A 27,926-nucleotide genomic window follows, 5' to 3' on the forward strand; every position below is an offset into this window, starting at 1 on the left:
AACCATCTAAATACAATGAGGTCAGTTTACAATGAGAGGAATTTACACATTTCTGTAAGCTTACTGTATTTTTACACTATTAATTACTATTTAACTCTGTTAAATCTGTTCATTATTACCAATTTAAATCTATGTAAGTGAGAGCCACTCAACTAAGCAAACAGTCTGAAGAATATTGCTGTGCATAAGATGGGACCTACTTTCAGTGTGCAGCAAAAAGATCAGAAAGGCTGAGGTTGCAGAAGTTTGACATCCCCCTACGATCTTCAGACGCTTCTTCACCCGACCTTTTTTTTCATCTTTCCTCACAGATATGAAATGAGAGCAAAAAAGAGCAACTCTGCTCTTGAAGTGCAATGAACAGGTTTTATTTTTTTTTATCATTAAATATCAAGATAAACTTGTTTCAAATAGCGATGTTCTTGTGTGTTTTTCTTCAAGTGAAAATAGATTGCATTTCAACATGTCATCGTCTATGGCCGTTCTTGTCTCTTTATTGTGATAGGGAAGGTTCATCATGTCGTCATGTTTGCTTATTGTCACAGGAAGCCAAATGTTTCTTTTCAGCTGACTGAGGGGATAATGTGAAATAGGTTTTAGCACCTTCTGTACCAAAACCCACATGGGGTTTCACACACTCTTGCTATCAATGAGGCGCCTGCCTTTGTTACATGGCACAAAGCAAGTTGGCTCATGTAGGTCTATCTCACCGAGGCACACCAAGACGCAGAAGCATGCAGGATATTCATCTTTAGAAATGCGGGCTGCACATGTACTTTGAAGCCCTCTGACTCAGGGCACTTATGAAATAACAGTTTGGGTTAAAAAAAACAACTTCCTTCTGTTTTTCGTTCAGTTTTTTTTTTGTTATTATTGACAGCCTACACTCTTTTCCATCTTACATAGGTTTTATGTTCACCTCCACTACAGTCAGCCTCCTCCAGTAAAGTCACCTCCATTCTTACAGCCCTTTAGCAGAAAGCCACTCCTCCGTTTCTTCCACCCACCCCCACACAGGTTTAGCGTGCAGCTTGGTCTGATGCAGAGAGGAAGACAGCCGAGACAGGATGAGACTCTGAGGACGACCACCGCTCTCAAGGCAGGATGGAGATGTGGCTCAAAGGCGCAATTGTTGCGTTGCTAACAGGTACGAGTTGAACCTTAAACGATCAAAGAACCAGAACAAAGCTGTAGTGGTATGAAAAAAATGTGTTTTACTACATGCAGTGATGAACAGATGAAACTTTTACATGCTTGTTTTTGCCTTTGTTGCTCATAAACAGATCAATGAAACTAAACAAAGTTTCACTTTTTTTCCTTTTTTACATGCAGTGATAGGAGCAACCCTGGTACTGACAAGAGAGGACCGACTAAATTTGGTGGAAACAAATTATACGGGAAGAAGAGAAAGAACAGTTTCTTCAGGCTCCTCTCTGAAATTGCACTGCTGTTTGACTCACGACAAAGCTGAAAGATGTCACATCTCTTGGCATTTTGAGTCCTCTGGAAAAAATCTAACTGAAATGGAAAAAAATAAAACCCTCTGTAATCAGACTATATTTGCAAATTGCAGTTTAGTTGATATATGTTACAACATGACATGCAACTTATCAAATATTAATGAATCAGACACTGGATGGTACTATTGTAAAGTCAAAGTAGAGATTCCCAGACTAAGTGAACTTCAGAGCTACAAAACTAAAGTCATAGGTAAGTATTGCTTGTCACTGCAAAACTAACTTTTCACTACAAGCAGTAGTGTTTGTTATTTGAGAGCGGTAACACTGTAATGTTTTTATAAACAGTGTAAAGTTCGGATTTTCAATGCAGAATAATCTGTCAAAATGTCGCAGAAAATTGACTACAAGCTTTAATTGCTCATGGCTATGCTAATTTTGCTGCTTTGCTTAGGAATAACCTAATGAATGAATTAATCAACGTTCCAAAAATTATGGCCTGCACTAACCCAATGAATGCTTCTCATGCCGCTTTGTTACAGTGGAGAACTTTATGGAAAACACAACGGTTCAGTCACAAACGACGAAAAGCCAAGGTGTGTGTGCATGAACATGTGAGCGGGCGTGTTGACCAGATCTCGGCTCTCATGAACAATTCTGTATCTTTCGGTCTCAATGAAATCTGAGTTGGTTATTGTTTCCACTGTAGGCGCCATTTAAATGTCTAGAATGGTGGCAGCGCCAACTGAAATTCATACAATAGTTTTGCTAACTAATACATCAACCCTGATTGAGGTATTAGTAGTATGAAGCGCTTACATGCTTACAACAGATATTTTAGATGGTTCTACATGTAGCATTAGACCAGTGATTGGCAAATTATGGGGCTGAACCCCTTAATTAATCAACAAATATCAACAAGTTTAGCTTCCTTTGACTGTCCGGAGAAATTTAACTGAATTGAAAAATGATGATGCTACCTGCACCAAATTTTTCTTTTTTTTTTAAAACTGTACTTACAAATATAACATCCCCCCCCCCAAAATATATTGCTTGTTTGTGTTGTTTTACTCCGCTTTATTGACTCCCTAGTGATACCTGTTGACTCAACTTGAAACTGGGGTCATAAGTTTCCTCTACTGTTCTTTTAATGGACAGGAAGAGGAAGAATTGGGTTAATATTTGATTAGATGATTGCTGTGCATACAACACCCGCATCCTGACACTGATCTCAGTCCATCAAATAGGTCTGTTGTTCAATAATACAAATGTACTTTTTTTTCAGTGACCAGCGAAAAAGAAGACCATGACCAAAGTGAGAACTTGTGGATGTGGATCATCGTGGGGGCGTCTTCTTTCGTCCTTGTCGTGATCGCCCTGCTGGTCATCCGTGTTGTGCAGAAAAGGGGATGCAGCAGAAGCATAGGTACCTCTCTTTCTTTCTGGGTTTGAAAGCGTTGATAACCATCTGACAGTGCGACACTGAACTGTTTCTGTAGATAAGCTCTGTGCAAGTAAGAGACGCCAGAGGATGGTGGGTGCTCTGAGAAAAAATGGGGCACAAGACAAAGAGAACAGTTAGGGTACATAAAAACATCACAAAAACAGAGTCAGATAAAATCGACACAAGTCGGTAGCTGATTCATTTCTCTGCTACAATTTACATTTGAAAGGAGAGGTAAAATGCAGAAGGGTTTTCGTTTTGGTGAGACCATCCTTGTGGGCGGCAGAACAAAAGACAAAAAGTCGTAGAAATGCAACAGGAGGTCCCGACTCCGAGTCCTGGCTGGGGAATTCGAACTGAGCAAGCTGGGGGTTTGTGTGGTTTAGCAGCTAAGCGTGAGACAAAGTCAAACGTAAGTGTAAGTATCTATCTTCGCTGTGGTTTTCACTGAAAGTCAGAGCCGGACAAACTGGCGTCTATAAAAACTGTGAGAAGTGGTCACGACCAGCTGAACGGATCTCAGACCATAAATCGATGCAACGTTTTTCAGAAAGGAAATAAGAAAAGAAGCTTAAATAGTTAAGTAGTTTTTACACTTATAAAACACGAACGTCACCTTTTTACGAAGCACTTCAATATGACATTAGACACCGGTGAGATAAAAATAGGTGCAGATCATTTTGATATCAGTGATGATTTCAGCAACACCTGATGAAAAGTGTTGCAAAAAACCCCCAAAAAACAGAAATGCATCATGCAGAGAAAGCAGAATAGCTGCAGTAATGGTGTCATGGCAGCAAGGCACCTGGCAGAAATACAGAAACCAGACCTACGTCAGGTTTGACCACACAGCCACGGAGGCAGAAGTAGGACAAGAACAGAGAATTATTGTCAGGGTGAAAAGGATTTTATGATCACCAAAACTGACAAAGAAGAGAAATGAGCCTTTGTATTGAAGGCCAGTGTTTGATAATTTGAAAGAGATTACGAAGGACAGGAAAGAATCAATTTGAGAACTGTTCAATGCTTTATGTCTTGACGTTGCTAATATTTTGACTTCAAATTAAGTTCTTTGCTGTACTTATTGGAACACCAGGTTAGTAAGTGAGCGTGCCTGAAGACCCTTAAAAATATATCCAAATGTTTAAGCAATGACGAGACGAGGTCCAGGTTCTGTTTCATGTTTGGATTATGTGAGCAAAGTCATAAGTAGAAAACAGCAGAATAAACTGACTTTTAGAGAATATCTGCAGGGTGAGAGTTAGTAAATGTAATTACTTTTTGTATCGGCAAAGACGTATATATTTATTTGCCACATAAACATCTTTCGTTAACTTGGAAGAAAAAATATGAAATCCGTCACTGATGCTTTCTCTCCTAAGTTATGTTTAGTAATTGATTTTATTAAATGTTTATTATTTTAAGGTTAAAACGTTCCGTCTTCGTCTGTAGCTTGCGACAATTAACTCTAATTTCCAGCTAAAGTAACTTAAATGTAAATGTAAAAAATATATATATTCTGTTGTGGCCTAAAGAGTTAAACAACATTTGCTCAGTTCTCAATTATTTCAATTTGAGTAAACCTTAATTAATTGAATATTTCCACAATTGTAGTATTTTTTTTAAATAAATGAAAACAAATATAGAGAAAATATTAGAGGTTGATATTGCTTGGTTTAATTTTAATTTTATTACAGTTTTTTATTATATGTCCATTTTAAGAAAATATCAATGCATCCAACAACAATAATTATTATTGTTATTATTACTGTAACAATAACAATGACAACAACAATAGCAATAGCAATAACAACAACAATAATAATAATAATAATAATATAACATCAGCAGCAATAATAATATTGATAACAATATTGCATCTGAAATCTTATTTAGTACTTTTCTGTTTTTTTATGATTTCTCATATTTAAAAAGCTGAATTTGTACACTTATTGTGAATTTTTATTTTTATTTTTTATCTTTCATTTATTTATTTTTGTTCATCAGTGGAACCAGTGCTTCTGCGAAATAACTATGCTGCCTGAATTACCATAAGGTATTTTTCACAAAAATAAAAAAATAAAAATTACTACTACTCTACTACTACTACTACTACTACTATTACTACTACTACTACTAATAATAATAATAATAATAATAATAATAATAATAATAATAATAATACATTATTTTCTCAGGTTAATTGTCCTGATGATAAGCCTTGCTGTGCTCACCGTGTCTCCTCTTTCCCCCCCAGAGGAGCCCATCTACGCAAACACCCGTACTGGCAAGCCGTCACCCCGGCTGATGCCTGCGGACAACCCGAAGTCAGCTTCCTCCTCTCAGGACTTGCGGACGCCGATCTCTGCCCGGGGGTACGAGGGCGGAAACCAGAGATACAAATACTGAGGAGCCTCACAGACCGACAGACTGACATTATCCAGCTGAATGCGAAGTCATGATACATTTCTGTTTCATACTTTTATGCAAAGTTAAGCCTTCTGTAAGTGATGGAGAAGTGGCCTTTGTTGGCCACTAGATGACGCACTTTGATGCTTTTATGAACTTCTAAACTTTTTATTTTTATTTTTTTTACATCTTAGCATCTGTGTGCATGATTAAATTGTAAATATTTTTTTGCATGTTAAGTGAACGAAATAATGAGTTATATACAGATCTAATTATTATAATTTGTTTTACTGTCACTTTTTATATTAAAGTTATTAAAGCTGATACTTTTTATGCTCGTCATTTGGATAGACTTTTTTTTTCTTTTTATAAAATTAGAAAACTATGTTATACATTATATAAACATTTAACATTCACGGGATTTCCCTCTCCTCTGATTGGCTGTAAAGTGGAGGAGTTTTTTTTATTTTTTATTTAAAGGAAAAGGTATGGTGTAGTCACGTGATCTGGCGCTTTGCTCTGCTGGATTATCGCTCCCTGCAGGATTTACTAGGTGTGGGCTGAGCGTTACAGGTGGACCGAGAAAGCGCCGACACGGAACCTGAAACAATCTGAACCGAGTCAATCTGTGAGGAGTTTCCATGTAGATCCCGACAGCTGGAGTGCTGGTAAGTCAGATCCAGGGACTTAGGGACTTGTTTGTGTCGGTGCAGGTTGGCTCCACTCTCTCTCTCTGTATCTCGTGTGTTGTGTTATTTTTGTTGCTGTTTCCACGGAGCTGCTGGGCATGTGGGATTTAAACCGAGGTGCGGATGGGATACGCACCCCGTGCCGTCTATTCCCGGATTTATTTACAGATTACGGGATAAAGTAATCTAATAATAGCAGAGGAGAGCTGGAGTGAGCAGTAGGGGGATATGCCTCCAAACACTTGGCAGCACGGCGGATAGTTTTTCAGTGGGAGACGCGCTCAGTCTGCTGGAGGACTGCCAGACCAGTGCGGCCATCAGGACGAACTGTTTCAGCAGAGATGGACACAGATTTCCCCTCAGACACATTTCTACCTTTACGACATTTTTTTTTTTGATTAAACGCAAGAAATAAGTCTATATATTTTGTTTTTTTTTTGGAAAACATCATATGCAGTACATTTGGTGTAGCTGCAACTTTAATGAGGGAGCATTTAAAGCTTCTGGTTAGGTTTGTCTGTCTTACTAATTAAACTCTTTAGATGAAGTTTGCCACCTGTTAAACAGGTAACGGTCAGCTTTCGGGTTCATTTTGTTGTTATTGCGCAGCATTTTGCAGTCAAGTTACAAGATACACTGGCATACATGCGTGCTTCTGGTGACGTCACAAAAGGCAAAAACCGAGTTTGCATGCCAAGAATGTAATTTGTAAATTTATGTTGTTTGTCTCTTTATTTAGTTCTCTTTTGACAAAAATGGTTATCAGTATGTACTTAAAATTAACGGAGTTATGCAACTAATTGCGCATTTGATTGTACCAAAAATGAAAATAGTTGTTAACGGTGAAAGTATGAGTTTCTACAATCTCAAACAACCTTTTTGCCTAATTATTTTCAAGTCAATTAAACCACTAAAACAGGTATATGTTGTATCAATCAAACATTGCTTTTTTTTTGTTTGACATTTTTTGCAATACCTGAAGTTTTTTAATATAATAAGTAGGTGCAATCTTTTGGAAATTTTGGGTCACTACCTACCTTATCTCAGTATTAATTCAATGGTTTCTTTAACGTTTCTTTTTAGATGAAATCGTATGATTTGACATACAACTCTTGAAAACGTAGCAGCGTTTGGAAAGGAGCAGGCCAAGCTGGAATGGCCAGATTTCACTATCAAAGAGCTTCAGCGATTATTTTGAGCCGAGTTATGGAAACCCACAGGGTGTGGTTGATTTGTTTCATTAAGATGATTTTCAGGTCCCCACCATGTTTCCTGTTGAACGACTGCATCACCTGCCAAGAAAGAAAAAAAAGACAGTAATAGCTCGGCAGTCGTTCTTTCTAAGACGTTCTTTGTGTGTGGTGAGGTAGCATGACTGTGATGTTTTTCCTAACTTTACACACAGAAACCAGTCGGATAAAAGAATTCAGGCAGGATTTAAAGCATCTTACAACTCCGAAGCCACAGAAATGCCTCAGACTCTATTGCCGTATCTGTTTGAATAATTCTAGCTGATCAGCTCGATTCCTGCGCCTCTTTGTCAGTAACCCAAATAAATGTAAAATCCTGCAATCAAAATTCACACCTCAGATTTCAAATATTTTTGGACAATTACATTTCTACATAAAGGATTAATTCGACACCAGATAGTGGAAACGTTGTGGGCGTATGGATGATGTAAATCTGTATGGGATACATTAAGTGTTGCTGATGCACTTTCTCTCGGGGGAGAATGGCCCAGTTTAGCTGTCACCCTGCAGCTCAGTGGGCTGACATCAGTGTGTGTGTGTGTGTGCACAACTCAACGTATCATGTACTGGTACTCTGTGGTCTAGCTGGAGATGATGCATGCTGCCACTGTGCAGAGGGGAGTTTTAGTTTCCTGATGCCGCAAGATCTTAAATGACTTCTTAGAAGTCATCTCGATCAGGCAGACCCATCAGACTCATGTTGTTAAGTGGTTTCCAGGTCTCAGATGAGTGAGAATCACAACAGTTAGGCGGAAAGAAAAGGTTGGGGGGAAGGAGAAAACCTCTTAATGGTGTTGTTTGTGTGTAAATTTGAACTCATAAACCCAGCTCAGCCTATTAAGCAGTTTCGTCTCGCATCTTTTCTCATTTACTGACATCTAAATGAGTCAAAACATGTTTTGGTGACTGATGGTGCCAGCTTACAGTCTCTGCCACTACGACTGTTATTGTAATCTCATTCCTCACCTGAAAATAGTTCATTGTTTCCAGCAGTTTTAATGTCTACTTGCTATTAATCTTTAGCCAGGAGGCCCGGATTGCTTCAGTTTTATTACCGTCACTGTGGAGGGAAAATCGGTATAAACTAAACTTCTTGGTGTTGTTCTGTTTGTAACTTGGCTGCTCATTGTCGTCAGTGTTTACCGAGGTCTTTATCAGTCCTGGTTTCAAATCTGCTCAGCTGCTTTAGAGATGAGACGGCAGAGAAAGTGCCAGAGTCGTTTTGAGTTTTCACCAGCGGTAATCCACTTCTGACCCTCCCTGACTTGTTGGTGCGCACTGCCAGTCAGCTGACTTAAAGAAAGCTATTACTTTTCATTGCTTGCATCAAAAAAGTTAAAAAAAAAAAGAAAGATGGTTTTGGAAATATTTTGGAGCACAAAAAACATTGACAGGTGTCTGTACAGCAGCTGACTGGGTAAAATAATCTGACTAAATTAGATTATTTTACAGTTTACAGATAATATTCCATGCAGTACACACATTTAAATGATTCAGTTCTATGTAGATAATGTTCTGCTTGGAGAAAGCATCATTAAATCTTCCAAGGATCAATGCTGAACAAGTGAAATACTGAAAAGTCTTACAATTTTCATTAAGTGCTCCAGAACAAAGAACTACTACCACTTTTGGTTTTGTAACTAAGTTGTTGGTCGAGTCATTTAAAAAAAAAAAAAAAAAATCAAATAAACATTAGCAACATATGCTTGTGGTTGGATTCAAAACGGCAATCTCCATCGAATTACCTGCAGCACATTTTTCCTCTTATGTTCTTCTTCCCTCTGATTGGTGCATCTTAACTATTTAATTGTAACACTGTTTTATTAGCAATTCAAATAATTGTTGTGCATTTTTGTGAAGCTGTGATGCTGGAAAACCTTTTGCTGGAGGTTGTCATCACATGCAGACCCAGAAGGCTGATTTGTGGTATTTTTTTCCATGGCTCCCTTCTCAATCCTGAAATAAATCGTTGCTCCTCTTGATCGAAAATTTTAAAATGTCACAATCCCCAAGTTTTTATTTTCCAGTTCTTCTCGTCTGTCACAAGTTTGTCCTGCGGGATTACACTCCTGCTGCAACTTGTCTGGGTGTGTGTGCGTGCGTGGGTGTGTGTGGGTGTGTGTTCTTTCCAAAGGACGTTTACACTTTGGCAGGCTTGTCTGATCAATGATGAGCGATTTGTCAAAATAAGAGGAGGATCTTATTCAACTGGTTGCATTTCTCCAAGACCTTGTTGTCTTAATGCAGTAATGACTGTTAGTTGTCTGGTGGCTTAGAGCTAATGATACGTGTCGCAGCAGGTCGGGAAGAACTGTACACACAGTGTGTTTTTAAAGGATTGCTTTCAGCTCGCCTGCATATCAAAATAAAACCTGACAACCTGCTGTCACTATTATTATTATTATTATTTCACAAAATTTGAGCTTGCCTTGCAACAATACGACCCGGATTTGAACTGGGTTGTGTTTTCCAGTGAATGTTTCACAGCGGTGTCTGTGACAACAGTGTCAGAGGTGAACTCCCTCCCACAACAGGCTTCCTGTTTGGGCCCCGGCGATGGAACAGGGAACCAGAGCCAACACGCCAGCGGGCCAGCCGCCGGCCTGCCAGTGGACATCAGCGTCGGGCTTGCAGCCAGGCGGACGGGGTCAGGGGATGAGCAGGAAAACAGACAGAAAAGCAAGTGATCCAGGGATGGCGTCCGACCTGTGGAACAGTTAATCATGTAAATCGGTCACGGCCTCGCCCCTGTGACGCAGCGCGGTGCTGATACGCCGTATGAAGACATCGTACTCTAAAGCCTACGCTGGCGTGACTCACTCCAGCTGTTTGACTGTTAACACAGTATATAAATGTTTTTTGTTTTTTTTTTCTTTCTAGACGTGTTGCGAGTCACCTGGTTGGCAACACAACGTGCGTGTCTGTACACGTTTCAAGCCTGCACTGTGAAGTTTTCTGTCGTAAGCAGCAGGTTGCCGAAGTATTTGCAGGCTTTTGTTTGGGTTTTTTGAGGCAAACCAACAAGAATCGGTGAAATTGTGTGAAGTAGAAGGAAAAGGACGCATGGGGAGTTGCAAAAGTTTGCAAATGGAAATCAAAAAAGCCAGGTGTTTACTTTTATACGGTGTAGCAAGTTAGAGTCTGACATTTTTGTCAGATTGGACAGTGAGCGTCTGTAAATGGCAGTTTTTTAAAATCTTGCTACAGATTCTCAGTTGGACTTTGACTGGGCCATTCTAACACATGAATATACCTCGATCTAATGAATTCCACACATGTTAACGTCATTGTCCAGCTGGGAGGTGAAACCCGTCTTTGTGCAGCCTTACATTGTTCTGTGTTTATCTCCAATCTTATCAGCTTCCATGTCCCTGTTGTAGAAAAAGCCTCCACAAAGCATGATGCTGCCACCACCTTGCTTCACAGTAGGCACGGTATTCACAGCTATGGTATGGATGCTATGCACGAGGCTTTGTAGTGGAATAAAAAAAAATCACAGATTTAGTTTGTCTTTGGCCACTCAGCCTGCTCACTTCGAAGGTCAGCACTTCTGAAATTGCATGTGAATAAAATGGTGGATTTTTTATTTTTTTTTAATTTAACCAGAAAACAAATTTCTTTTTTGGTAGTTTGTGTCACTCTAGACTTTTGTAGAAGGTGAATGTTGCCAATCGCTGGGTCAGGTGGACGGCCATGATGTAGGTAGATTTGCGGCTGTGCCATGCTCTTTCTATTTTTGAAAATTACTCCATGAGAGCGATCTCCTGGGAACTGGTGGCACTCTGTCTTATTTAGGGGCATCGCAGGAATGCACACCGCACTTTTCAAAATTTTACTTGCTTAGAAAAAAAATAAAAGCAGTGTATTATTTAATTCCACCTTTTACATTTAACCACTGATATAAGACTAATTGAAGTCCACGGTTGCAATGTGACAAAACGGTGTAAAGGCTCAGGCGGTATGGGACAGTTTTCCAAAGCGCTGCGCTTGAACCTGAAGGGTTTCTGTAGATAAAGCGGAGGCTATAAATATCATCATGCTTCAAGTGGTCGGAGTGTGGAGAGATCCGGCTGCAGGGCTTCCTCAGACACAAGTTCATGTGCAGCACAGTTGTTCACGTCTCGATGTTCAGCTCACCCACCAGCGGTGAGCTGGCATACTGGCAGAGAAGTGGTTTTAGTCACTCTCTGTTTTTTTTTTTGTTTTTGTTCTCATTTTTGGAAAGTCAATTCTTCCTCCGGAGTAAGCCGCCACCTTTGTTGATGGGTTGTAGTTTGAAGTGAGAGTTTATTGTCAGCAGGTTTGACTGGCTACACAGGAATCAGCATTGATCCAGTAAACAGAAGCTAAGAATCGGTTTTCACACCTGCCTTTCATAACGTTTCCTCAGACGCGAAAACTCAGACGAGTATTGCTCTGAATTATTGTTGCTTTGCTCTCTGAGGTGCCAAAGAAAGAAAACATGATTAAAAGTGGGAGAAAAAAAAAACAGGAAACAAAAATAAATCATTACAGTACAGCGTCTGTTGTATTTTTATTTTTTTTAACCCTTTTTAAAGATTTGCTAAAGCCCAAAAATATATTCATCTTTTATTGTAGAAGCATAATATGACTTAAAATGTGGTGTGTCTGAGATATAAAAACTAAGAGTGAAGTAAACCACATCACTTCCAATACTAAGACAAGTGGAGGGCCTGTGATGCTGTGGGCCTTGAGAAGCATGCACCAAAAGCTCTTTAAAAATCCCACTTTTATTTACTAAAACTACCAGGACTTATTGGTTCAAAATATGTTAGTCTCTGGCTGACAACTAAAAGTGTTATTTCTTAACCGTTTCTTTTCCACCACTGAACAAATAACCAGATATATATAGGAATACTTTGCTCAAATCTGCAGGTCTTTATTGACAAATAGCTGTATTTAGTTGTGAAAAATATATTTTTATTAATGAACTTTACTGTATGTTGAACAGTTTTAGCAGTTTTGTCTGATAAAGACGTTGCATATGCTTGTTTCACAATGTTTGACTTCATGGGTGGGCCCTTCCTGATTAATTAGCAGGGAAAAAAAGAGGAAAAGGAAGTTAAATCAAACACTTTAAAGAAATGCATCAGGCTAATGTGGGATCAGAAAATGTCAAAGATCTGGGGCAGAAACTTTGTCGCCACTCAGAACAGGAATTAGTGCTGAGAAGGATTTGTATTTATTTTAAAGTCCTGAAATTATATTTATGTAAAACTCAGAAGCTGACCTAAATGTGCTGTTTTTGAATCAGGCTGTGAATCATTCTGTTGTATCGAGGCTTTCTTGACGTTGGCACAGGAGACAACGCTGTTAACTAAAGGTGAACAAAAGTCATTTTCTTGTGAATAGTATCTGGTTTCCCTGGTTTTGTGTTGCTGGTAATGTAGCAAAGCTCAGTTCTCTGGAAAATTACAGCTCCTGCCAACTGTGTCAACTTTTTTTTTTCTTTCTCTCAGGAAATAAAGTTCTATCATGTCAGTAGTATACTCCGTTAAGTGAGCCAAACACCAAGTCAGAACTGTAGCTGGTGGAGGTAATTAAGTATTCAACAGTAAGAGGCGATCATGTTTCCTTTAGCAGGATGAAGATCTAAAGAGAAAGACATGTGACCCTTCATAAAAGCTAAGATTTCATCCCCGGTCACACGTGGTTTCAAAGTTATGGCTCATTCATAGTTAGCCATATAATACGCTAAGAATGACGAAGCGGTACAATAAAACCCCAAACACTCTGGTGTCGCTTTGTGGAAAATGTTAGCGGTGGTTGGCAGGAAGTTAAACCTGCAGCCAAAAACAATGACGGTCTCTGGGAACCAAATGTGAGTCAGAAACAAAGAAAACTGCGCTGAGCTCACTGTGACACCTCACCTGACCTGACGAGGTCTGACTCGGTGTCTGACCGAAATCTGATGCCAGCATTTAAACTGTGGCTGCTTGAATTCAACCTGAAGTGCGAGAGCGACGCGTCGATGAGCTGTTCCCAGACAAAAGCGTCCCTTTGAAAAGTCCAAGAGTTGGAGCTCCGGAGGCAGCTGTCAGATGAAGTGTGCTGTGCTGTGCAAAAGTATTCACACCCACCACATTTTACTGGGATTTTACTGGGACCAGCACAGAGTGAGCGCATTAATGTGAACAGGAATCAGAAGCAAAATTGCTTCAATTGAGGAATTTCACTAAAGTTTTCAAGCACTAAAAGTGTAAGGAAACAAGTATGATATAATAAACCTTATAGGATTATATAAGAACAATATATAAATGTATTAGCAGCCAAGTTATTTTTTGAAAAACAGAGAAGACGAAAAAGACTTGATGTGATGATGCAGAAATGCTTATTTTACTTTGGTTTTCAATAAAGGTTGCCCATAAAAATCTGAAATTGGTGTCGCGAATTTGTATTCAGCCGCCTCTACTCTGATGCCCCAAATAAAAATCAAGTGCAACACATTATTGCTAATGTGTAAAATCTTATTTGCAAAATCTAAATCTGAATCACGTCACAAATACTCCCATGCCTTGAACATCTTGTTAAACACCCATGGTCGAAAATCGTAAAGAGTAAGGCACAGCTGGAAACCAACCAGGCATGGTCTTCCTCCTAAACATACAGATGTGTGAAGGAGATCAACCCAGAGGTCCCTCAGGTGAAAAAGCCTCTTTAGGAGACGGCCGTTTGTTGAATAGTTCAAGTTTACAATAAGGCTTGAACTCATGAAAGAAGGAGCTTTGATCAGTTGCTCCTATACTTTTCCTGTGGCATAAATGCTAAATATAACAAATCGCATCACCATGAAACACGGTGGTGACACTGTCATGCTGTGGAGATTTTTGTCTTCAGCAGGAACAAAGTATCTAGTCAGAGTTTTTGGGAAGAAGGGTCGAGCAGAAACTGCTATGGAGGTTCACCTTTCAGCATTCAACAATGACGTCAAACAGAAAACCAGAGCTGCAGTGGAACGATTTAGCTCAAAGTTATATTTTTGTGTTGTTATGGTCCAGTCAAAGTATAGGCCTCAATTGAAAACTGCTCTCTACAGACGCTCACTATCCAGTCTGAGTGGATATGGAGGGAATGATTTTAGTCTCTAGATGTGCGAAGGCTGTTAGCGACACACCCCAATGGATTTGCAGCTGTAATTACAGCAAACAGAGGATCTGCAAATTATCACCTTAGAGACTTAGACATAAATGCGTGCCACACTTGTCAGATTTTCTGAACAAAAGAGAAAAAAAGTGGGAACGCACGTACAGTTTTTCTTAAATTTTTCATTGCGTTGGTGTAAAACATGGAATCTCGATGAATGCAGAGCGCTGTTTTAGTTTCAGCTGCTCACGACTGACATGTGAGTGTGAGGATAAACGGAGGAGAGGAGAACACGGGACGTCTGCTCCTCTGTCACTGCAGCCATTCCTACCCGTCTGCACCATGTGAAGCCGCATGTCAGAAGCTGCAATAAGAAGCAACACGCAGTCGTTCACTTCAGCTGTGGCACTCGGCCTCCTTTCAGGACGTCGTCGCTCTGACAAGATGAGCCGTCCTGCACATGTGGCAGCTTGTCCCATTGTGTCAACCAACAACGAGGGCGGGAGTGTGGTGGTGATTAGTCACAAAACACGCACCGAGAGCCGAGGCAGTCGGGTGGGGAGCGTCGAGTGTGTGCGCTCTTTGGTTGTTGTCTGTCGAGGAAACTTGAAATCTGTCGTTTTTGCCGTCTGTCGACAGGCGAGGGCTCGGCGGCGTGTTTCAGAGGCAGCATCTCTGCCGCATCCTCCCTACGTTTTCCCCTGGGAGCAAAAAATAATAATAATTCAGCAACAGTTGCACAGCAGTCGTGTGAACCTGCAGTGTCTGAGCACACAAGTTTGTTTTTTTTTCCCACCTTTTTTTTTCTCCCCCCTCGACATCTGCTAACAAGTCAGCTTTGTTTATGTGTGTGTGTGTGTGTGTGTGTGTGGGTGTGTGTGTGTGTGTGTGCTGGGATAAAGGGCCTTGATGAATTTTGAATGAGGCCGCTCTGCACAGTTAGTCAAAACAGATTCAAACTCTTGGAAGAAGCGGTAACGCTCGTGCAGTGAGTGGCCATGATCTGCATGCATCATGCCCCAACCTAAGCTGAGTCCCCCTCCAGCCCATGACCCACCCACCGCCTTCGCCGCCCTCCGCTTCTCTTCTCTCTCTGCAGCTTGAACCCCGCAGAGCCCAGAGGAAGCTGCTTCTTATCAGGGAGTGGGGAGGGGGGGACAGGAAGATGCTGTGAGAGTGTTGGTGGTGGGTAGGAGGGCAGAGTGGCACTCTGCAGATTTCCACTTGACATGGGCTTCCTTTGTGAGGCTGACTTGTAGCTACAGCTGTACGCGCTGCCAGACTCATAACAACAAAGTTACATTTGTCTCAGTTCGAGGTTCTGATAAATGCCTCCTTCAGAATTCGGCGAGAAGGACAAGTTCTTCCAGGACGTCGTTATTTTCTTACGGCGCTTTTCCATCTTCTGAGGCTGCTGTCATTTTCTGCTCCAGTTTTGATCATTTCTTTCTTTTTGGGGGGCTGGGGTTAATCTGTCTCCTTTGAGAGTGTCCCGAAGTTTGAGACAGGATTTTCATCTGCTCACACGGTGCTTTGCAAAAAGAGCTTGAACTTTTCTCCTTTTTGCCAGAAGAAAACTACAAACTTCAATGTTTTATTGAGAGTCTGAGCGACAGAGCAACTAGAAGTGGGCATTTATTGTATCGTTTATCGTGATAAATTTCTTAAGATTTTGATGTATTGTTCTCACGATAAATTCAGATAAACGATGCTTAAAACTCCCTAAAACTGTCCATAATGTTGGGATTATTTTCACTTTTTTTTTCACTGTTTGTTCAGTAAAAAAAATTCTTGTTCACTTCCTAATTTGACTGAGCTTGAGCTATTTTGTACAGAAGAACTGGCAACACATTTCATCTCTAAATGTGCTCAGTTGGTGGAGACACATCTGAAAAGACTTGCTGCTGTAACGCAGAGAAGGGTGCTCTGACAAACCACTGAGTCAGCCACACTTTGCACATCTTTATTTGTAAAAAAAAAAAAGAAGAAAATCATGTAGGATTTTTCTTTCTTCTTTCTGTTGCTGTGTCACAGACAGTACTAATAAGATGCAGACAGATTTGTGGTTTAAAGGGTACAAATACTTTTGCGAGGCACGGCACATCTATTCGTTTTGGGTTCAAACTTTGTCGAGGATAGGAAATCGGCTTCCTTGTTTCACCCTGGTTATCCTCCCTGCGTAGTGATTATCCGCCAACATTCAAGCACATCACAGCAGAAAAAGCGAAGAGAAACGAGGCGTAGGAGGCAAAGCTGCTGCCTTTTTCACTTTCTGAGGGAATATTTCTAAGAATTTCTTTTAAAATTCAGTGAGAAACTCTCTTTCTCTTTCTCTCACGCCCTTTGATTATTCATAGATCTTCTTGTATCTTTGGCAGGACCCTGAGAATGAAGTCCTCCAGCATCCCCCAGCACTAGCCGGCCAGCATGGCTCCTGCTCCTCCTTCCAGAGAGGACACCAGCAGCTCGTTAGCTCTGCGCTGGAGGCTAACGCCGACATAGATACCCATCAACTTCAAACTGAACCAATTCAGGCTCGAGTCCTGGTTAAACATCTAAATAAGCTGCTGTCGGGATCCAGACTCGGGGTTTTTCAACCATGCGCTACCTGTGATTTTTGGGCGTCAGCTGGACGGTGCGGCTCCTCTGCGCGTCGCCTGACCCCGGACCCCGAGCAATGTCTCTACTCTTAACTCTAAGCATCGTCTGTGGATTGATGCTCCAGCATTATTTCAGTCTGCTCAGCGCTCAGTACTGCGTCCCACGGAAGACCGTCAACTACCAGAGTAAGTCACCAGCTCTCCATTAAACACGGGAACTTGGAGCAGTTTGATTCGCTGCATGCATTTGAATATTTTACGCATGATGTACGATCCCGATGGAAGGCTTTAGCTGTTCTCCTCTCTTTTCTGCTGCAAGTGACAAGTTTATTAGTTTCTCAACAGATTTGCATTTTGCTTTTTGCTGTGAGAGCATTTTTTATTACTTTTTTTCCCAAGGAGTCGAGGCGACTGCGAAGCAATGCAAACTTTTTCTCTGCCCAGGTCACCTGAATTTGTTCAAAGAAGATGGGATCTTCAATTACTCAACTATGCTGATCAGAGACGACCTGGGTGTGGTGCTGCTGGGGGCGAGAGAGGCCATCTACGCTCTGGACATCAACAACATCTCAGACCAAAAGGCTGCGGTGAGGACCTGTGCAGAGTTATTACGTCTGGAATAAGGAAAATGTCTGCAGAGCAGTTTACATATTAACAGCATTTCCCGCTATCTCGCTCTTTTTACTGCTTGGTGAAATGCTGCAGCAAGAAAGTCGATCCTTTGTTGAATTTTTATGGCATTTTACTGCAGTGATTAGACCAGAAGATCAAATATTTAGTGAGCTACTCAAGGCTGGACTTGCCTGGTTGCTTGAAGCAGTTTGCAGCTTTTTTTTTTTGTAGACTTTGACCCCTTAGAAGTAGGCGAGTCTATGGTGGTGTGGAAGAAAACAATGGGAGAATTGACCTAAAGACTTTCCCATCGACTCGGGTTACTGTTATTAATAAAAAATTACAAATAACGTGCTGCTGTCGTCATAAGATTTAGTCTTTATTGTGTTTTGTTTCCTCTTAGTCCCTGAATGTTTTATGACCTCTGACACCTACATCACAGGTGTTGCGTATTTGTCTCATGTTGATTCAGGTAAATGTCCTAGCATTACCTTCCTATCCATCTGATAATGATAGAGAGCACAATTTGAACACCAGCTCTGTAATTTATGCAGTTGCCACTTAAATGTTGCAACATTTATCAAATATTAATGTTACTCAGTCTCATTATACACTAAGCAGACACTCTGTCTGCAAGGAGGAAGATTCACTACCTCAACAGGGAGGTAAACTTGGACTGATGGCACCCTGACCTCCTCTTCATGGGTTCATTATCTGCTAATTGAACATTAAACTTTTAGCCCAAGATTGTGAAATAATCATTAAATATGAGAAAATGAATAACCAAGACGTCGCAGCAAAAAACTGACGGGATTTGATGTTCCACCTAATCCTCTGATATTCCTGTCTAAAGCATGTTTTAGAAACACGAGACAAGATCACAAACTGTGTCTCAGCGGCTTTGGCTTTGCAGTTGATCTAAATCAACCAGTTACCTCTTCAGAGCACAGTAGTCTGTTGAAAATAAAACTTCATAAAAAATAAAATTATAGTATATGTTAAAAAAAATAGTCTAGACTTTTAAGAAAATACAATAAAATGAAGTTCTGGATGTGTTTTATTTAATGTTTTTCTTTTTAAGAGATTTTGTATTGTTGTTATTTGGGAAAAAAAATAGCAAGAAAGCTTGATGATGGGACAAAACCTGCAAACTGGCATCACTTTGAGCTCCACTGAAGTCAACAAAACTGTAGATTTTTGCTTAGCATTTTTCGTGTTCTGCAAAGTTTCAGCAAATTCAAGAGTGCCGCTGGGGTGGTTCATTCAGCATTCTGAGCGAAAGTGGGACATGCGCAATGACGGCGCTTGCTGTTAAAGACAAACAAAACATTTTAAATAGAAAATTGCTGCAGGGCTGCAAGACAACTACCGCATGTTTTGACAGGATCCCCTCCGTCTGTTGATGCAGGTGTATTGGCGAGTCACCGAGGAGAAGCAGAGGGAGTGCACATACAAGGGAAAACACGCAGAGGTTTGTGCTGCACCTTCCGAAGCAAAGCCTGTCTAATGTCTAATTCTGGAGCGAGGATGCAACCTAAAGGACGACTGCTGCCTGAAAACTGCCTGCTGCCTCGGGCACTTTCTGTTAATCATTTATATGAGGGTTTAGTTTTTTTTTCTTTTTTCCTTTTCAAGTTCACATGTAGAGCTCTCTTTGAAGTCCTGTGCTTATAGCTTTGAGCTGACCGTCCAAATAAAGACGCAGGGAGAAAGCATTCACATTCACATCCTTGACCTTTTGCCCATCAGCAGCTCAGCTCTGAGCAGCATGCGTTGCAACTGTACATGTTTGGCATGTTTGTGATTTGAAGGCTGAACTAACAAACGCCGACCTTGGCCTTCCCTCTGATGGGTTTTGTTGCAGGTGGAATGCCGCAACTACATACGAACGCTGCACAGAGTGAACGACACCACACTCTACGTTTGTGGCACAAACGCCTTTTCTCCAGTGTGCGATTACCTGGTAAGTGTGCTTTACTGAACACATTAGATCTACAGGAGTGTAAAAATAGGCCCTTCTTTTGACGTTTTTGATGTTAATCATTTAAAAATATCTGCTTCAAGAGAATGGTTTGAGTTGCATAAGGTTTTGAAGAGAAAAAAAGCTCTTTAAAATATTTTTTTTCTTGCAAAACTGCCCCCGAAGCAATAAATTTCACGTCCTGCCTTTATTAGTCCACATTTCTATTGTTTCTGACTTCCTGTGGTGAGTTCCTTAGTTCATTCTGTGAGTGCACTGTTCTTTGCAAAAGTATTTATTTAGAGATTTTGGATGTTTCACATTTGGCCAAGTTACAACTTCAATCTGTATTTCATTGGAATTTTATATGATAAATGAACTTTTTTGTAAACATTCAAAATGCTTTCTGTGTGGTATCTAAATGGCGATTGCCCGACCTTGAGAAACCGCCTTTCTCTGCCAGTTCCTGTTTGGTAAAGGTCAATAAAGGGTAAAAAAAAAAAAATCTTAAAAAAAAACAAAACTTTCCATGGTAGGATTATTAAACCAATCAGACCTGATGGGGAGGATAGATTGGGCTCCTAAGCGCTCTTGCAAAAAACAACTGGCAAAATGTTTGACTCTAGAAACAAAAAGGTAGAAGTGGTAGCCAGTTCTACCGTATGCAATGATGTTTGTTGTGACAAAATGTGAAAAAGTTCATACGTGAGCAATTTTGCAAGTAAAGGTGCTAAAAACATCTCTGAAAAATGCTCAGCTTTTTCTTTTTAACAAACTTTGAAGGAACTGCTTTAAAAAGATGAACACTGAAGCTGTTGGCAAATGCCAGTCAAATTGGAGACAGTAAATATTTACAGCAGCAACATTATGTAAGTAGGGTTGCCTACAAATGACTACAGTGCTCTTGCTTATTTTAATGAGGTAAGACATCAGCCAGCGCCACGGTACGACTGCAGTCACTCACACACTCTATTTTTAGCAGCAGTTGAGTGAAACTAAGAAAATAATTGGTCAGGGATTTGAAAGATGTAGAAACAGCATGATCATGTTTTCATCCTGGTTAACTGTTGTCAGACACGGTTTCTGTTTTTGGGGCGGAATCGTAAGAATCAACGGACAGAGAGGCTATTATGCCGAAGCCTCGCTTCACACCAACATGTCTGTTACCAGGAAGCTCTTCCTCTGTCCGATGCGAAATAGGAAGGAAACAACACATTTCTTTGTTTGACCCATTATTTTGATTTATGTCCTGTTTAATGCATTTTGGCAGCACATTTGCATTTCGGGGAACGGAGCGATCTTAGTTGCACACGGGGATGCTGTCTGAACTGAACAACTTTGTTTTTAAAAGTAGATACAGTCTGTATCTACTACTATTTTTTTTTCATATAAAAAAAACAACAACAAAAAAACAGATCTATATCATCTGTTTTGTGCTTTGATTTAAAAAATAATTTATTCTGTTTGACTTTGAAGTTAAGCTACTTTAGAGAATAGAAATCCCCTTTACAATAGAGTTGAAGGACAAGGCAGAAGATGAGAGGCGCAGACGATATGTGAACATAATAATAACTTGCTCTAAAACACAAGTGATGTTGGCTTAGTAAAACATTTAAAAACTACTATTTAAGACAATACATATCCCCTGTAATGATTAATTTCTTCACATTTTCTTGGGTTGAAATGGTAAGAAAAGGGAAACGAGTGATAAAACTCAGTGACTGCTAGCATTTTACAGAGATTCAGGGTCATTAGCCTGAAGATGCAGCTAACAGTAACAGGCTTTAGGGGGAAAATCTTTATTCATTGTGATCTAAAGTTGTTCGGTTAAAACTGAAGTGTGCGTACGAAAATATGCAACATTACTGGCTAAAATGTTTTCTGTATTGTACATTGCTGTCCACATTTATTGGCACCCCTGGAAAAGATGCACATCAAAAAACATAAAAAATAAATTAATCTTTTATAAACAAACTTGGACAGTGGGGACATTATTTCCAACCTTTTTAGTCCTATAACACTTTCTAACATTTGAGCATTCAGAGAGAGTGATCTTTGTCCATAATGCTCTCTTTTCTTTAGCTCACCCCTCGGGTTTTCTGTAAAGTTTAGACTCGGATTGAAGGAGCCTGGTTGTTTACATTTCCGTTGTGTGTTGGCTCTGTCTGTTGGACCAATGTCACGGTGAAGGACGCAGTGATTACCCAGTTTGTGCTTACTCGCACATCCCATCGGATTTTTACACACACTTTAAAACGATCTGACATTTTAAAGAGCTTGTGCAGAGCATGGTCTCAAACGAGGCCCGCAGCATCACAGTTTATCTACCGCACGGACGACATGAGGTTGAGACCTGGCGTGTTTGTTTCCTAAAAACGTCAGTCTTAGTCCCGTCTAACCGAGGACTTTTATATTTACAGGTAAAAGTCCAAGCAGGGTTGTGCAAACTCCTCCACAGTTAAGTACATTTATGATTAGGACAGAAGAGGCTTTTTCCCTTGGCGTCCATCTTAAACGTCTAGTCCAATGGTGCAGTTCTCCAGGGATGAGCTTTGGAGATTTCTCCTCCTCACTGTGTGGTGACAAAATAAATATGAAAGTAGCAGTAGACCTTTTGAGTCACGTCACATTTATGCCCCAGAGAGACGGGGAGTAATGAATTGCTAAATAGAAGTTCAAAGAAACTCTGATTAACTTAAGAAAGTAAAGTATAAATGGAAAAAAAAAAAATGCAATTACATTTTATTTCAAAGGGATTTCTACAAGTTCCCAATAATTGTGCCACTGCTGAGTTAGTATAAGACAATTATGTCTTGGGATTAAATTTCCCCACTGAATAAATGTACTCAAATTAAATAGTTTTTTTCTTCTTCAGAGTGAGATTATCCTGCTGCATCAACAGATAAGATGGATTTATTTTGAGAGGGGTTTTTTTGGGGTTTTTTAAATCCTTACCAGGGTGCCAATAATTGTGGCTAAATGTATTTAGCTTACTCCGTTATGCAACCAGGGAGCTTTTATTTTAACCACAGTTCTGAATAAAACAATGTTTTCCATCTTTGTCCTGCTTCTGTCCTGCCCTGCGTCTCTTTGTTTCCGACAGACTTTTGCAAATGGCCAGTTGACCCTGAAGGGAAAGCAGGAGGAGGGAAAAGGGAAGTGTCCTTTTGATCCCTTTCAGAGATACTCCTCCCTGATGGTCGGTGAGTGTCAACACAAATGTTTCGCACAGCGTTCGTGCTCCTTGCAATTGCTTATCGTTTGGTGGAGCCTCCTCCTCACTCTGCATATAGTGCATGCTAATATGTCAACATGCAAAGTTCGCCCAGTTCATTAGCGGGTATATTAATGCTTTATTGTTTTATTTTGATGAGGATGAAGGATTTCCAGGATTGCTTACTCCTCTATTGTTCTTGTCCAACAGGAACTGAGCTGTACTCTGCTACATCTATCAACTTTCTGGGCTCTGAGCCTGTGATTCTGCGCAGCTCAAATTCGCCTCTTCGCACCGAGTTCAAGAGCTCCTGGCTCAGTGGTGAGTTATTAAGTCACTAAATAAACCAATAAAACATCTTTAAAATATGCATTCTGGTGTTTTCATTCATGCTGCTGGGTTTTTATTTGTCATCGTTTGATTTTTAGAGCCAAACTTTGTCTACATGGACTTCTTGGAGGAGAGCTTCGACAGCCCCGACGGGGACGACGACAAGGTGTACTTGTTCTTCAGCGAGAACGCCATGGAGTACGACTTCTACAGAAAAGTCACGGTGTCCAGAGTCGCCCGCGTCTGCAAGGTATCATGGCAACGCAGCGTTGCATAAGAGCGTTGGAAGCGACGTCCGAGCCAGGGTTGGGGTTATACATGGCAGCTTGTTGTTGTCTTGGTTTAGGGAGATATGGGCGGCCTGCGGACGCTGCAGAAGAAATGGACCTCGTTCCTGAAAGCCCGTCTGGATTGTTCCTTCCCTGAACCCAGCTTGCCCCCCGTTGTCCAGGACGTCTTCCTGCTAAGGCACAAGGACTGGAGGAAGAGCGTCTTCTACACCGTCTTCACACCTCAGTCGTGAGTGTTTACTGCCGGAGCCACGCGCTTTTATGGCTGCGAGTGGGCGTTGAATTTAGTTAATGTCAGGAGGCTGCTGATCTGTCAGACTGGAGGAAGAATCAAAAGCATGAAGCTGAATAGAAATATATAAATTATGGAGTGTGTGTCAGGGGAAAGGGAGACAAAAGAAAACACTTCTGTTGTCGTTAATTTGCTCGTGTTTACTTTGCGTAATCCTCCGCCGTGTGTTTCAGGAGCTTGTCTCAGATCTCTGCGGTGTGTGCCTTCACTGTTGCTTCGATTCGAGAAATTTTCAATGAGGGAAAGTTTAAGACAACTGTTGCCGTGGAGACGTCCCATGTGAAATGGGTGATGTACACGGGGGAGGTGCCGGAGCCCAGACCGGGAGCGGTAAGTTAACTGCGCTTTCTGCTGTCTGAACTTGTGATGATAAACTTACACAAATCAAGTTTGGGAGAAAAGAAATGGTTTTGAATTTGCTGCTATTTTCAGTGCATCAACAGTATAGATCGTAAAAAGGGGATGAATCGCTCCCTGGATTTACCGGATAAAACCCTCCAGTTCATCAGAGACCGGCCCCTGATGGACGAGGCTGTCCGTCCGCTGACTGGGGGGCCGCTGCTGCTCAAGAGGGGACCCTTACTGACCCGAATCGTGGTGGACAGCGTGCTGGCTCTGGACGGGGACACTTACAACGTCATGTTTATCGGAACTGGTAAAACAATTCAGCCTTCCATAATATCTTGTCTTTTTTTACAACCACGAACATGGAAGTATTTATGTTCTATACCAGCGTAGAGTGGTGCATCAAAAAAAAAATACACCGATTTAAAAAGCAGAATGTGGAGGAGCTGCAGAGATCCACAACTCTGGCGACAGAAACTGTTGATAAATCTGGCCTTTATGGAAGAGTAGCAAGAATAAAGTTGTTTTATAAGATTTAATGCAGGATACACTACAAACATGTTGTTCTGTGGTGAAAAGATAAAGTGACTTGTTTGCAAAACAGTGTTGATAGGAAGATGGATGAAGTGAAGTATTGGGCAATTCTGGAAGACAACTGCAGAAAACGTTAGACCAGGACAACAACCACTCTAAACATGCAGCCAGAGATAAAATGAAGCAGTTCTGATCAACACGCATTCACATGTCAGAATGGCCCTGTCAAAGTCCAGTCCAGTTGAGAAGCTGTGGCAAAATACGTATATTTTAATATCCACTTTACAAATATGCCCTACTTTGTGCTGATGTAAAATATATTAAACGCTCCTGTTTTGTCTCCTTGGCAGAAAACGGCTACATTCAGAAGGCGGTCAACTTTGACGGAGAGATGTTCATCATCGAGCAGATTCAGGTGTACGAAAACCCCGAGGCCGTCAAGGTCTTACGCCTCTCATCAAGCAAGGTAACAACGGCGCATGTAAACCTGTCGCGATAAGCAATCAATCGCATGATGAACTAAAATGAGCTCCATAATTTCTGTTCTGACCATTAATGTCTTTTGAAGGGTAATTTTGCTTACAGAAGCTTTATAGTCCATTTTATGTATGGTTTTGTTTGTGTGTGGTTTTCGTTTCTGTTGTATTTATGGTTTTGCTTTGGTTGTTGTTGAATATTTAAAATATCTTCCAGTTCCAGGGTTGAGTGTTCTTTATAAAATTAAAGTTTATTAGTCTTGCATTATTATTCCATTGTCAATATATTACCTGAAAACGATCTCAAAGCAACGATATTACTGGTCATCTCATTAATATCTGGCACAATAAACCCTCCAGCAAAATTTGTTATCATGGCCTAAATGATGAGGACAATACAAAAGTGGCTAAATATTTAAAATAATATTTCTGTTTCCAAAGGGTCAACTCTATGCTGGTTCTGAATCTGGTGTCATCCAGATGCCGGTCAGTAACTGCAGCCGGTACCAGTCTTGCCAGGACTGCATCCTGTCCAGGGATCCTTACTGTGCTTGGGACTCGTCCGCTGAGCGGTGCTCCTCCATCTCCAGTCTGTCTGCGTCCCTCGAAGCTGCAGTCCAGAGTCTGAAGGAGGGGAACGTGTCACAGTGTCCTCCACCAGGTGCATCCATCATGACTCCTGCCAGTTTTATGAGTCTGGGGCTGGGTTAACCTTCTGCTTTTGTGTGTGACGTTTACAGATCCAGTGCCAGCTGTGGACGTTGCTCTAATTCCAGGGAACAACATCCAGCTGCCTTGCCAGCGTCACTCCAACCTGGCTGAGGTCCACTGGAGGTTCTCTGACCTACAGGTTTCATCTACACACAAATACTACATCTACAGCGACGGCCTCCTCATCCTGAACACGACCGCATCGGACGCAGGCTCGTATTTCTGTGACTCGGTAGAGCAGATCAACAGCAGGATGTACAACAGGACTGTGGCTGTTTATCATTTACAAATCTCCTCTGAGCCAGTGAGCCCCACTCCCGGCACAGCAGCCACAAAATACTTCATTCAAACTCTGAAAACGGCTGCAACTGGGTCACAGCCGGACCTGCCAACGCCTGAGAATCAAAGTGACTCTGGGAGAATGAGTCGCCTGGAGGTGGCCGTGGCTCTGCTGTCGCTGCTCTGCCTCTCTCTCGTCGCCGTCATATTGTGGTTCTGGAAGCGAGGGCACTGGAATTGCTTCGGGTTGGCGCAGAGCTCCAAGGGCGGCGAGGGGAAGCGGCCGTTGTCGGGCTACACGCACGATCAGAACAGAAACTCTGAGAATAAGCTCCTGGGGGCGGAGGTCAAACCGTGCACCGCCAACAATAATCACACCACTGTGGACTTCAAAAAGAACGGGGAGTACCACTTCCCACCTCTGGCCAACATTTCAAATCTGAACGGTTTGGGATACATCCATGACGAGTCGGAGATTTGACTCTGCTGAGGCTCATGCTTCAGTCCTAGTTCTGCATTGGTGCAATAATAATGTACTTGCAATATGTTGTTTAGGTACGTCTCAATAAATTGAAATTCAAACAAGAAGCTGATTTATTTCAGTAATTCAGTTCAACGTCATGTACTGTGTAGATTCATACTACATAGAGTAGTGTTTGTTTTAGTCGGTTTTGATAATATAATAAAAATAAAGTTTTTATTATCTATTATCCACCATTGTCTAATGGTGGGGGTACTGGGCCCTGTCTCCAGGGATCAGCATGAGATCACTAGGCAATGATCTCATGCCCAGTGATCATTGGGCATGAGGCAGGAACTATAATATAATATAATATAATATAATTAATATAATATAATGGCTTTGCTTCACAATTGTCCCCAGGCTGTGACGATCCCTGTTGCTTTTCCTACCACACTTTTTCCTTCCACTCAATTTTCCATTAAGATGCTTGAAAACAGTCCTCTGAACACTGGCTTTAATGGCTTACCTTCAATCAGTGACTGACTCCTGAACAAATGTCAAATCAGCAGCATTTCCAATGATTGTAGAGGCCATAGCATGATCTTAAAATCTTTTCATTGGTTGTTACTATTATGAATGTTTTATTATCTCTAAATTACAAGATTAGATAAATATATATACATAGTTTCCCTTTCTGAACCGAACTACTGAAATAGAATAACTTTCCAAAGATCTTCCAGTTTATTGAGATACGCCTTTAGATGGTAAATGGGTTCCTGTTTCTTTCCTGGGTGATTTCCAATGTCTTTTCAGGCAGCTGATATTCACTAAAAAGACATTTAACTTGATAAATACCCACTCCAGAAATGGTTTTTACAGTCATATTTTTGTATAATCCCAATCTGTGAAATATTTCTGTACAGTCGAGCTATTTTTTTTTTTTGGACTATTTATTGGAGGAAATTTCCATTTTCTAATTTTATCCTCTCTAATCTTTGAAATGAACATGTAGCATCTTGGTGACCGACCTCCAAGCCCAATTCATTTCATGGATCCTGCTGTATGGAATCAACAGGGGTAATTTTTTCATTGCTCTTTGGTTGAGTTAATCTACTCCACTTTTTCACCACTCATTCAGTAAAAAAGCCACATGTAATGAACTACTTCTTAACAAAAATCACCATTTTGTTTTGGTAATTATTTGGTAATTTGGGAAGGCAGTTCTTTATTCCTTTCGGTGGGGTTCACACAGCTTTACTTCAAATTGTACATTTGTGTTACTCTGAAAAAGACAAAGCTGGTGCAGGAATGTAGAGGTGTGGGTGTAAATTTCTGGTGGCATATCAATTGTGCGGTTCAGCATATGTATATAAAAAAAAATAGAGGTAATGGGGGGTTTGACCTGGAAACACTGCCTTGTAAAAATGAATATGGTAATAAAAATGTTTTTGTGATGATTTCCTTTTT

The 27,926-nt window shown here is 40.8% G+C and overlaps 2 protein-coding genes across 4 annotated transcripts; both read left to right on the forward strand.

The window, feature by feature from the left end:
- The first annotated feature begins 924 nt into the window (after window positions 1-924).
- Window positions 925-5,589, forward strand: LOC114150434 (uncharacterized). 3 transcript variants are annotated; one of them, XM_028026825.1, is made up of 5 exons: window positions 925-1,147; window positions 1,333-1,710; window positions 2,000-2,053; window positions 2,743-2,883; window positions 5,159-5,589. In XM_028026825.1, the coding sequence occupies exons 1-5, from the start codon at window positions 1,105-1,107 to the stop codon at window positions 5,308-5,310; spliced, it is 768 nt and encodes a 255-aa protein (XP_027882626.1). In that variant the 5' UTR covers window positions 925-1,104; the 3' UTR covers window positions 5,311-5,589. The 3 variants fall into 3 exon arrangements, with proteins under 3 accessions (XP_027882626.1, XP_027882628.1, XP_027882627.1); XM_028026827.1 differs by having other exon boundaries at window positions 930-1,147; window positions 1,333-2,053; XM_028026826.1 differs by lacking the exon at window positions 2,000-2,053 and having other exon boundaries at window positions 931-1,147.
- A 234-nt stretch (window positions 5,590-5,823) lies between these two features.
- Window positions 5,824-27,916, forward strand: LOC114150404 (semaphorin-4E). The gene is made up of 14 exons (XM_028026776.1): window positions 5,824-5,978; window positions 16,732-17,139; window positions 17,398-17,540; window positions 18,974-19,036; window positions 19,430-19,528; window positions 22,629-22,728; window positions 22,950-23,060; window positions 23,168-23,319; window positions 23,416-23,588; window positions 23,825-23,981; window positions 24,084-24,306; window positions 24,881-24,996; window positions 25,448-25,667; window positions 25,747-27,916. Exons 2-14 carry the CDS (start codon window positions 17,031-17,033, stop codon window positions 26,475-26,477), a joined length of 2,397 nt encoding a protein of 798 aa, XP_027882577.1. The 5' UTR covers window positions 5,824-5,978; window positions 16,732-17,030; the 3' UTR covers window positions 26,478-27,916.
- The last annotated feature ends 10 nt before the right edge of the window (window positions 27,917-27,926 follow it).

The sequence above is a fragment of the Xiphophorus couchianus genome, chromosome 9, assembly GCF_001444195.1.
Source record: "Xiphophorus couchianus chromosome 9, X_couchianus-1.0, whole genome shotgun sequence".
NCBI lineage: Eukaryota > Metazoa > Chordata > Actinopteri > Cyprinodontiformes > Poeciliidae > Xiphophorus > Xiphophorus couchianus.